Source organism: Protopterus annectens, chromosome 5.part0 (assembly GCF_019279795.1).
Source record: "Protopterus annectens isolate FY-2018-M chromosome 5.part0, PAN1.0, whole genome shotgun sequence".
Lineage (NCBI taxonomy): Eukaryota > Metazoa > Chordata > Ceratodontiformes > Protopteridae > Protopterus > Protopterus annectens.
The window spans coordinates 1,897,414,863-1,897,426,950 of record NC_056735.1 but is presented as its reverse complement, the minus strand read 5'-3'; the positions used below and the strand labels follow the sequence as shown (position 1 = coordinate 1,897,426,950).

General features: G+C 38.2%; 1 protein-coding gene across 1 annotated transcript in view; it reads right to left on the bottom strand.

Moving 5' to 3' along the window:
* Positions 1–12,088, bottom strand: part of SLC25A30 (solute carrier family 25 member 30) — a 685,956-nt gene that overhangs the window by 473,781 nt on the left and 200,087 nt on the right. Inside the window, exon 3 of the mRNA XM_044071715.1 lies at positions 4,662–4,809. Coding sequence (XP_043927650.1) covers positions 4,662–4,809 — 148 coding nt within the window. The remainder of the gene's footprint in view (positions 1–4,661; positions 4,810–12,088) is intronic.

The window sequence follows — 12,088 nt, the reverse complement described above, 5'->3', positions numbered from 1 at the left end:
TAATAAAACCAAAACACATAGAAACCATACCAAACCCTTCTCTCTCCCATCCTCTAAACCCGCTAACCTACTATCCTTGGCCCATCTCAATATACGTAGCATCTGTAACAAAATTAGTCAACTCCATGCCCTACTAGAAACACACAACTTTGATATCTTATGCTTATCAGAAACCTGGCTAAAGCCTTCAATTAAAGACATTGAAATTACCCCACCTGGTTATAACATTGTTAGACTTGATCGCACCACCAAGAAGGGTGGGGGAGTAGCAATTATATATAAAACAAACCTAAAGCTTACTCTTCTTGACCTTACCCTTACCCAAAGCAACAATGCCAAAATAATTTGCTCCAAAATACAAATCAACACTACTAAAGCAATAAACGTCATTTGTGCATATCTCCCCCCAGGAAATAACATCCCCACCTTAGAACAAATTCTAGAACAACTCTCTAATAAACTCCCTCAAGAAACACTATTTCTTGGGGACTTTAACACTGATTGGAAATCATGTAGCAATACTAACCCTACTTCCCATATAAACCTTTATGGTTTCAAACAACTCATTAATAGCCCCACTAGAATCAAAAAAAAAGAGCAAAAAAGAAACCACCTTAGACTGGATCCTTACTAACTCCCCCCTGCAAACCTACCAAACTGGCATCCTTCCAGATGACCTTGGCGATCACTCCCTCACCTACATCATTACAGCTAAAACTAACCTAAACTTTCCTACCACTCACAAAACACTATACTCCAAAAAACAATTTAATACCAAACAGTTTCAAACAGAACTTTCACAATACAACTGGACCCCTCTAAAACACCTCACACTCAACAAGGCTGTTGAACACTTCAATTCAGCATTCCTTGCAATCCTAAATCAACATGCCCAAAGTCGCACTATTAGAACAAAGACTAAGACAGCACCCTGGATAACCTCTAACACTAAGCATAAAATTATACTCAGAAATAAATCTTGGAATAAATGGCGTTCCTCTAGAAACCCTACAGATCATCAAACCTTTAGAGAGCTCAGAAACAGTACCACAAAAGCCATCCTCTCAGACAAAAATAATTTTTACTTTGAACTTCAGCAATCCACCAAAAAAGAACCAAAAAAGTTCTGGTCTACTATTAACAATCTAATTACCCCAGGTAAATTAGTTACACCCAACCCACAGGACTCAGACCCTGAAGATCCCTCTTTAATAGCCAATAACTTCAATTCTTTCTTTACTACTTCCATACAAAGTCTAGCTAACCACCTATCTCCTGACACTTCTCAACTGCTCTCAAGTAGCTTCAATAACTCTCTTCCTCCCCTACAACTACAACCCATATCCACCTCCTATATACAATATATTTTACAAAAACTTAAACCCACTACCCCCTCAGCTGATAAGCTTCCTGCTGAATTCCTGCAAATAGCAGCTAAAGCTATTGCCTACCCTGTCTCTTTCCTAATAAACAGATCCATAAAAGAAAGTACTTTCCCAGCAATCTGGAAGATATCATACATCATACCCTTACATAAAGGAGGTAAATCTACTGACCTTTCTAACTTTCGCCCTATAGCACTATTATCTCCTCTAGCTAAAATCATGGAAAAATGTATACACAAACAACTACTTAACCATCTCCTCCTTAACAACCTACTAGCTAACACTCAACATGGATTCAGACCTTCACATAGTACTACCACTGCACTACTTTCTTTTACCAACACTATCAACTATAACCGTAACAACAACAAACTAACCTCTTCTCTTTTCCTAGACCTATCAAAAGCCTTCGATATGGTAAACCATACACTTCTTCTACACATACTTAAATCCCTTGCCTTGGATTACTCTTCCTTAACCTGGTTTTCATCCTATCTTGAAAACCGACAACAAGCAGTACTCTGGAAAAAGTCTCTATCTGCTCTACTACCTATCTCTTTAGGAGTACATCAAGGTTCTATACTAGGTCCACTTTTATTTTCTATCTTTATTAATGATCTCCAATCATCTATCCAAAACACTACCTGTATACAATATGCAGATGATTCTACCATAATTTGTACAGCTTCCTCTCAAATAGAACTCCAGTCTCTTACACAATCAACCTTTTCAACCGTTGAACAATGGTTCTCAAAAAGATGTCTTCTCCTCAACCCCAAGAAAACTAAACTATTACTTTTTTCACCTACGCACAAATCTACTCAACTAAACTTCACTATTACTGCAAGTGATAATTCCCACATTTCCCCCGACTCTACTACAAAACTGCTTGGTGTTACTATTGATAATAATCTTAGCTATGATCATCACATCAATAACACAATAAAAGCAGTTAATAAAAAGATTGGTTCACTGTACAGAATCAAATCCTTCCTTACACCCGAAGCACGGACCACCTTAGCACAATCACATCTTATCTCTACCCTTCTGTATGCTTCCTCTATTTACACTAATCTCTCTAAAGGTAACCTTAGGAAACTGACTACATCTTACCACAACATAGCTCGATTTGCCACTGGATCTCAATATAGAACTCACCACTGTCTAAACTTAACAATTAGATAAGCTTGTTAGGAAGTTCCAGCCAATGTATCAACAACTCTTAATAGCACACAAAATTCTATATCAACCAACAAAAACACCAGCTCTTAGCAACCTCTTAACTCCCTATAATAACCTGAAACAACTACGCTCCTCCGAAAAGCTACAAGTTAACACTACTAGAATTACAAATTCTGCAGGGAACTGCCTTTTCTCCAACTCAGTTGGCAGAATATGGAATAACCTTCCCTCACATATCTCCTCTCTAGCCACTTTTCCTCTCTTTAAGAAACAACTTCTTTTACATCTGAACAACTTCTGGCTCTGCTCTTGTACCAATCCTGACTAACCTACTTTCATCTTTCTACTATCATATTTCTTTATTCAACACTGCAATCTTTCTCTCTGATCACAAATGACTTAATGATTCTATTGTTACTACTGTTCTCATAAAAAAAACATTTTTTGTTGCAATTAATGTTTTTATAAATATGTATTAAATTTTGAACTATGTAGTACTCCCTCCCTCCCATATTTAGTACTGAAAGTAATCAATGCCTTACTTACTACATAGCTGGTATTATTTGTTTTTTCTTAGATTTGTATTACCTGACCTGGACTGATATCTTTGTATTTTTGCTCATTGCCTGTATCATAAGTGTTTATTGTACATGTATTTCTATAACCTTGCTTTAATCTGTGGAGCTTTTCTCCCCGGGCCTCCACTGAAAACGGACTTTGATCCAGCTGGACTAGCCCGGTCAACAAATGTAAAATAAATAAATAAATAAATAGTAGAACAGAATTTTCATTAGCAGTGTTCCTATAACAAGTGGGAAGGAGAAACAAATAATGTGCACGTACTGCCAATGTTTTTTTTTTTTTTATGAATGGTAAGGAATGCCACAGCTCCTTATGCAGATATCTAATTCCCTAGTACAAAATATGTGGCTTGTCTGAATAGTAACTGCTCTTTATCCAGTTAATGAATTCATTGCATTTTCATACTTAAAAATATATGCACTGCTTTATGTAATTGTTTAAATTTTGGAAAATGCTTACTCAAGGTAGTGTCTAATCAGTTCCTAAAATCATTTTAGAAGTCGGCATTTATACAGTTATTTGCATGCGTTTCTTGTTGACTTGGAGCCACATGAAAAGATACTATGTTGTTTGTTTGTCTTTTCAGCTTTTCCCAATTTGGGGTTGCCACAGCGGAACTCTGGTCCCCTAATTATTGGCAGTAGATTTTTATGGTGCCGAGTTGCCAGCCCGACGCCCAACCTTCAGCGAAGACACACCCATTCACGCATGTCTTTCGGAGGCCACTCTACTACGGGGAGGACATTCAGACTCCACACAGAAGGCACTCCAGCCGATAATCGAACAGGAGAACCTGTTGCTGTGAGGCAATGACGCTACCGCTGTACCACCATGGCTTCAAATGAAAATATTTATGAAAAGATACCATGTCATGTGCTTTAAATCAGTCAATCCACAGGCTGCTTAGAAGACTATACTATAAACCAGCCTACCAGGAACTTGTTATTTAAGGTATGCTTCTACCATCTTCTTTCTGTATATATTTGTACTCTGTATGGTGTGCAGTATTATGAGATTCCAGTATAGGGTACAGATGATTTCATGTAAGTCTACTCTGGATGTTCTACACCAGCACCTCAAATACACATACAAAACTCATATCAGTGCAACTTTCACACCCTAGTAGCTGCAGGCCATTAAGCAGGAGTAGGTTTCAGTGGCATTTGTCTGTTTTCTGAATGACTGGAAAAATGGGTAACTATCTGCAAGTAATCTAGACTTTCACATCTGATATAAACTACAATACAACATTTTACTTAATAGTACAGATCTGCCAATGTGGAGGCCTGGGTTTGAATTTCATCAGCAGCTAGTAACAGTAGTAGGAATGTTTATAATCCAGTGTTTCTACCATATCACCAAGTCAAGGATACATATATTTATACATTATACATATATATACACACACACACACACACACACACACACACACGCACACACGCACACACGCAAAATAATCATAATATAAACCTAGGAGATATGATGTAATTTTTACCATTATTATTTACTTACCCAGAATACAAAGCTTTCAATCCTTCCTCTCTGCATATTCGTACTAAAGCATGGATCATCCCCCTGTATTTTATTTCTTTATATTTTGCATCTGTAATTTGACCCTGAACCTGTAAGCGTGTCTTAGTCAAATCAATTGGAAAAGTACCTAAAATTAAATAAGAAATATACATATATTGGTCACAGTCTGTATTATGCTTACTGCAACAGGTGACATCTTTTCAGGTTTAGTACTGTAATCAACATTAAAAACCATAAAATACACAAAGTACTCTAGGGATAATGAAGTCATGAAAAACATTTGCTCAGTGGCAACAAAGCAGGCCTAAAGCAATACAGGGCAATTGCAAATGGCTACAACAGAAGTGTTCAGTTGTTAAGAAAAAATAAAGAAAATTTACATCCAAAAGATTGTGTGTCAGATGATGTTTATTCAGTTTTAAACTATGTTAGTTACATGGGATGGCTATTTAAACTGAACATATCCAGCAGTAATTTGTTACTCAAAATTCAGTTAATATATAACACTGGAAAACTGTTTGCATCCTAATTATCTACTTCAATTTTTCATGCAGAAAGGCTTAAAACACAGTTCATGTAAACTATAAATTTTACTCATGAAAGCAGGTGATTTCAGGATTGGCTGATACTGTATTGCACTGCACTGTAAGGTGATGGAATACTTACTCAAATTAAAAGAAATAAGGCCACAGAAGATCAGATGCACACCACAGCAAAAACAGTGCCATGATCTACAAAATTACTGGTATTTCATGCTACAGGAATCAGCAGTTTACTGGAGGCTCCAATTTAAGACAGAGCAAGAACATCAAGAACGTCATTTACATTTCTGTAGACAAAATATTCAACAGCTGTGTCAAACTTCTCTTCTTACTGTTAACCAGCCCCACATGAACAATGACAAAAATCTTCTATAATTTTCCTTGCATTGCAACTTATGTGAAAACCAGTCACGTAAGCATCACAGACAGGTATAGACTTACTATTAATTGAAAGAATAAATCCTTTGCAATACCAGAATCCCATTTTTAAGACCGTTGCTAACATGAATCAATGAAGTGAGGAGAGCCAACGGGGAAAACTGAAAATACATAACGGCTCTAGTTGGTTATGCCGATATAGTAACTTAAAAGGCCACACACACACACACACACACACACACACACACACACACACACACACACACACACACACACACACACAGTATATAAGTAGACCAGTAAGGCAAATCATTAGAATAAAGTGAAGTATCTTTAGAGACAAAGATTTATTCTTAATTATAAATCTAAACATTAACTGAATGGGACTTGTATCGTCTAGGCCTATGAACTGTAAGTAACCATTTGCTGAAGGGTGGTGGTTTTAGATTAGAGGACTTATAAACCGTTCCATGTGACTGCATTCCTTAAGGTGGTTATGCAGATCTATCAGCACATGAGACAAAAATATTTCCATATAATTACTATACAGAATTTTTGGATAAACAAAAGTTATGTACTTACCATAATGATAAATCCAATGTCCGTATTTGTCCAGTTCAACCTTGAGTCATGGGATCCAGTCAGGTCTGACCTTGGCACATTTTAGAAGCTGTAAATCCATGGCTCTGACTCTTCACCTTCCCATAATCCCCTCTATTCCACCAAAATACCTCAGACTGAGTTTACATGCTCATAGTTAGGCTATCCTATAATACAGACAAAGAAGTGGCCATAAAAGTTAAATAGCAGTCAAGGGCTGTGCACTGACAAGGTCCCTGGTGGGGCCAGGTGACAATTTTGGAAGGGTCAGAGGGATAGATGTTGAAAAGGCCGAAAACAAGACAACATGGATCTATCATTACGGTATGTACATAACTTGTGTATCCAATGTTGTCTATTTTCACCTAATTCAACCTTTGGGACAGATTCCCAAGCTACCAAAAAACCTGGGAGGTATCAAGGAAGGATATTCCCGAGAATGGTGGAGCCAAATGATGAATGGGAGCTGGACTGTACATTCAACTTGTAGTGAGACACAAAAATGTGAATAGAAGACCAAGTAGTTGCAGCACAAATCTCATCAACAGGAACTTTACGCATAAAAGCAGAAGACATAGCTAAAGCCCTTGCAAAATAAGCCTTTGGTTTCCTGTGAAAGGACAGTCCCAACACATTGTAGACAAAGGTTATACAGTCAGAAAGCCACCAAGATAGAGTGACTTTTGATATATTTTAGCCCAGTGTGGCTTTACAGAAAGTGGAAAAAAAAAAAAAAAACAGCTCATCGTATTTCCTAATCTCTTCAGTCCTGTGCAGATAAAATCTGAGCTGCTTATGAACATTTAGCAAATGTAAGGTATACTGACCTCTATTAGAAAATTCTAAGAAAAAAACACTTCCAGATTGACAGTTTAGATAATATTAATTTTGGATGCCAATTCTGGGAGGGAAACAGGATTCATTCTCAAAGACACACTGTTCTTACGGAAAATCATATATGGTAGTTTACAGAACAGTGCCTGCAATTCAAAGATCCTCCTTATGGAAGTAACAGCCACCATATCATGAATTAAGGCCTGCAGCATGCTAATTACATGTCAGCCACCTAACCTGGACTGGAACACCAAAGGCGGAGGTGTGTCCATATTCATTAAGGATATCCACACCTCCAGGCTAGTTGCTCAGCATAATGCATCCGAGGTTATCCAAGTGCAACTAACTCTGGGCAAAACTGCAATCCAAACTGTAGCTTACTACAGATCCCCCACCATGCCCCAGGATTCCCACTCCTCTTTTCTTGATATACTGGAAAATATCAGGGATTCAACCAAACACCCTAATAATGGGCGATTTCAACTACTTCACCATTAGCTGGGTAAACTACTTATGTACCAACTCCTTTGCTTAACGCTTTCTGGAATTCATAAATTCCAATGCCCTGGATCAACTTATCCACACCCCCATCAGGGGCAACAATATCCTAGACCTAGTCATAACCAACATGAGTGACCGGTGTTCCACAACTGAAGTCAACTCCTCGTTGGTCAGATCTGACCATAAGCTAATCACCCTAGATATCCACATCCCGCCCCCATTAAGGAAATCACGGTAAAAAAATTCTCCAAAGCCAACTTCATGCTTCTTAAGACAGAAGTGGCGAACTTCATGATACCCATGCAGATGGACAATACATATACGACTGCTGAATCCTACACAGATGCACTCTATAAGCACTTACAAAAGTGCATGGATTGTGCTATCGCAAACAGAACCAAGACGCTATCCTCCATAAAAAGGAAGCCAATCTGGTGGTCCCCTGCCATAAACAAACTCTAGAACAGAAGGAAGAAACTGTTGCAAAAGAGAGTAAAATCCCATGAGTGAAGGAGTTCCCTGGTCAGCCTCAGTAAGAAACTTGACGAGTGGATGGAGAACAGAAAATACACCCCTGGGATCACTTCATTGGCTCTGCTTGACAGAGGATCAGTTAATCAATGGGGAGGCGAAAGCCAACACTCTGGCTAGGCTTATAAATACCCTCTGGCAGATAGCCAAGTACCTACCTATGAACCTATAAGCTGAGATCCCTTTTAAGATCCTCCAAAGCTAGCTATGAAAACAAAATTGCTATTGATTCTATGGACAACCACAAAACATTCTATAGCTAGGTCAAGAATCTCAATGGCAACACCCAGCTTGTTTAGTAGAGAGAAGGTTAGCCTTGGGATAGTTCCTAAATGCTTCTGGTTTCACTGGATGCCAGGATTTAATTTTTATTTCAAGTAAAACTGCATTATGGTCAGAACTGATGAGTAAAGATATTACACTGGGTGAGGAACATTGGCTCCCCATGTTCACAAGTACAAGTTCAAGGATGTTTGCACCCATGGTAGGAGAATGGACCAACTCTTCCAGGATGTTAGCATTAACAAAGTTTAAGAATTACTGGGCTTGTACATTAAAAGTGGTGTAATATTCACAGTCTATAGAGGAATATTGTATTAGGTTGAATGGTGAGGGACTCCACATTGAGATAGGTGGCATGGGTTTCATGGGACATGGAAGGGGACCTATAGGTTGCAAGCATATGGCATGACACCCTGCTTATGGTGAGTTGCACATGTGGGTTTCAGTGGGTCATACACTTTAGTCTGGATGTGATACTGGTTTTAATGTAGACTTTAGTTCCCTCCTGTGCAGCAGTTGATTTAAAGGTGTGAAACGCATTACAACCTTGCACTGCTGGGGTACTCTCAGCCACTTAAACAATGTCTCCATTATTACATGGATAGCTACACTCTCCAGGGACAGGAAGGCTTGCAGAGAGTGGAGCTACTTAAGACTTCTAGCATTGAGCAATACCACCTTCAGATATTCCTTCATAGGGTTCAGTTAAGTTGGTAGGTTTATCGGGTTTATATTACAACATCAAACTCACAGGAGTTTGAATGTTGTAATAACGAACCCATACGTTTGAAATATGAAAATAGAGAAGCCACGGCATACTGACTTTTTTCTCCAGGGAAAAAAATCAGTGGGTCATTTTCGGGGCTTTGCTATTTCCTCCACTGTGGTGCGATCTCTGAGTTGGTATATTTAAGTGGGGGGGGGGGGTAGAGGGCACAGTTTAAGTTTAAAGTGTAGGTTTTTGGTTTTTTTTTTTTTTTTTTTTTTTTTGTCAAGGAACAGCGATTTTTTTCCCCAGGAAAAAAAAAATAGCTATTCTGTGTTTTCATCAAAATTGGATTTCGAACTTTACGGTTCAATATTGTAATGTTCAAACTTCTGCGAGTTCAACGTTGTAATATAGACCCAGTTTATCAGTTCGTCACTGCTTAAACAAGGCACTATGGGGGTGTAAAAGGTCATTGTCAATACTGGAAAACCTAGAGGGGTTAAGTGCAGATCATTCCTGGCAAAGCAGCGTGGACTGTTAGCCATGTCCTCCTAGACAGTCAAATATTGTACCCCTCTTGAATTAGTTTTGGTTGTATGAGACAGTTTTGCCTCCAGTGTTAAAGTGTAGTTACACCTCTTACGTACTGTATCTGTTTTAAGAATAAGTTGTTTGTCAGTGTACATGAGGCAATTGCTACAATGCCTCAGAATACCCATCTCAACCAGACTGGCCACAGAGAGAGTCTGAATGTGCATATCCATTGCTTGTAATATACTAGGAAGGAGTAAGGAAAGCTTAAATATTGAACAAGTCAATAAGACCAGGAACTTGATGAGCAATGGTCAGCTATGAACAAACTTGAAGCTCTAGTAGTTAAAAAAAAAATCTGTCTAGACAGTAATGCCACAAAAAGAGTGTAGAGCACAAACCTTCCTAATGTAAAAATAACTGGTTTGGAGCCCAAGTGCTTAAACCAGAACAGACACTTAGAATAACAGGCACAATAAGCCTTCACCAACAATTCCCAGATTAGAAGGGCTGAGGCTAAACTTTCCTGCCACAAGAATGTAGACCACAAACCTTCTTAATGTAAAATAACTGGTTTGTATCCCAAGTGCTTAAACCAGAACTAAGACACATTTAGAATAACACACATAAGCTTTCAACAAGCAATTCCGAGCTCAGAAGGTTGTAGACTATCCTCTTCTGCCACAAGTGTAAAAAACACAAACCTTCCTAATATAAAATAACTGGTTTGTAGTCCAAGTACTTAAATCAGAACAAAGACACTTACAATAAAAGGCACATTATGCCTTCACCAGCAATTCCGAACTCAGAAGGGTTGAAGCTAAACTTTCCTGCCACAAGAATGTAGACCACAAACCTTCTTAATGTAAAATAACTGGTTTGTATCCCAAGTGCTTAAACCAGAACTAAGACACATTTAGAATAACACACAAGCTTTCAACAAGCAATTCCGAGCTCAGAAGGTTGTAGACTATCCTCTTCTGCCACAAGTGTAAAAAACACAAACCTTCCTAATATAAAATAACTGGTTTGTAGTCCAAGTGCTTAAATCAGAACAAAGACACTTACAATAAAAGGCACATTATGCCTTCACCAGCAATTCCGAACTCAGAAGGGTTGAAGCTAGCCTCTCCTGCCACAAGAGTGTAGACCACAAACCTTCTTAATGTAAAATAAGTGGCCTGGAGCTCAAGTACTTAAAACCAATACTAAAATACTTTTAGAATAACAAACACAATACGCCTTGAACCAACAATTCCCAACCCAGAAGGTGTAAGCTATCTCTCTTGCCACAAGAGTGTAGACCACAATCATTCCTTACATTAGGAAACTAGTTTGAAGCCCAAGTGCTTAAATCAAAACGAAGAGGCTTTGAATAGCAGTTGAAATTTAAAAAAGGCTAACAAGCAGTAATAAATGCAGCAAATTAAAGGCAACTTAACACTTTAAGAACGTGCAGCAAAAAGCTAAATAAAATAATAAAGTAGGAAGAAGCACAGTTCAGTAAAAGCAGCTGAATAAAGTGCATTTTTTAGTAAGTGGGAAGGGAGGAAACAGAAGATAATTCAAGTTTAAAAGACTTAGGATGAGGGCCTTCCCAGCTGATCTCTCAGTGCTCAGTAGAATTAGCTGATGAGATGGGACTGGGAGGAGTGTCCAAAATCAGATTTCTAGTACGGGTTTCCAATTCAAAAGCCACCAAGTTTAAAAGTACAACAGCAGTAGCTCGGGTGGGAAAAATCAAATGCAGAGAGAGATCAACAATATTCAGGCATAGAACAGCAAGTCAAGCAAGCACTACAGCTAAATAAAGATCCCGTCAACAATTTCCAGTTAAATTAGCAATGCAATTTCTCAGCTATTCCCACTAATTAGCTGAACGTTATTCACTGTCTGCAAAGAATTCCTAACTGCCCTAGCCAAGACCTCTTAAAATTCCTAAAGGACACAAAGCTTTCACAAATCTAACTGCAATATAAGAAAAATATAAATAAATAAATAAATAAAAGTAACCAAACTTTAAATGAATAACTTCAATCCAAAAAAAAATGCATAGATGTAGGGAACTGGATATTTTTCGACTATGCATTTTTAAAAACAGAACTCCAATTCTAGCAAGAGCCAGTGATGCTTAGACAGTGGATAGTTATTGCATTTCAGGTGGAAGGAGAAAGTTATAGACACTAGATACAAGAGATAGTGCAAAGGTGAATAGGGGACTTAAAGGTGAGAGGCATCTGGAACTGGAATAACAGTAATGCCTGAATGAAGGGAAACGGTTGCACTACCAGCAGCTGTTTATGCAAGTGAGGGGAATTACATTCACAGGAAAAGAATCTGGCTAGAGAAGAAATAAATAAACTTCAGGCAATCAAGCAACAAATCAATTTGAGGAAGAACAAATGAATTTTAATAAGGAAGTGTGCTTAGTAGGGCAAGTACTTTACTAATACTCCAAAAGCATGCAGGACTCCAGACCTACACCTCAGGCGACAACA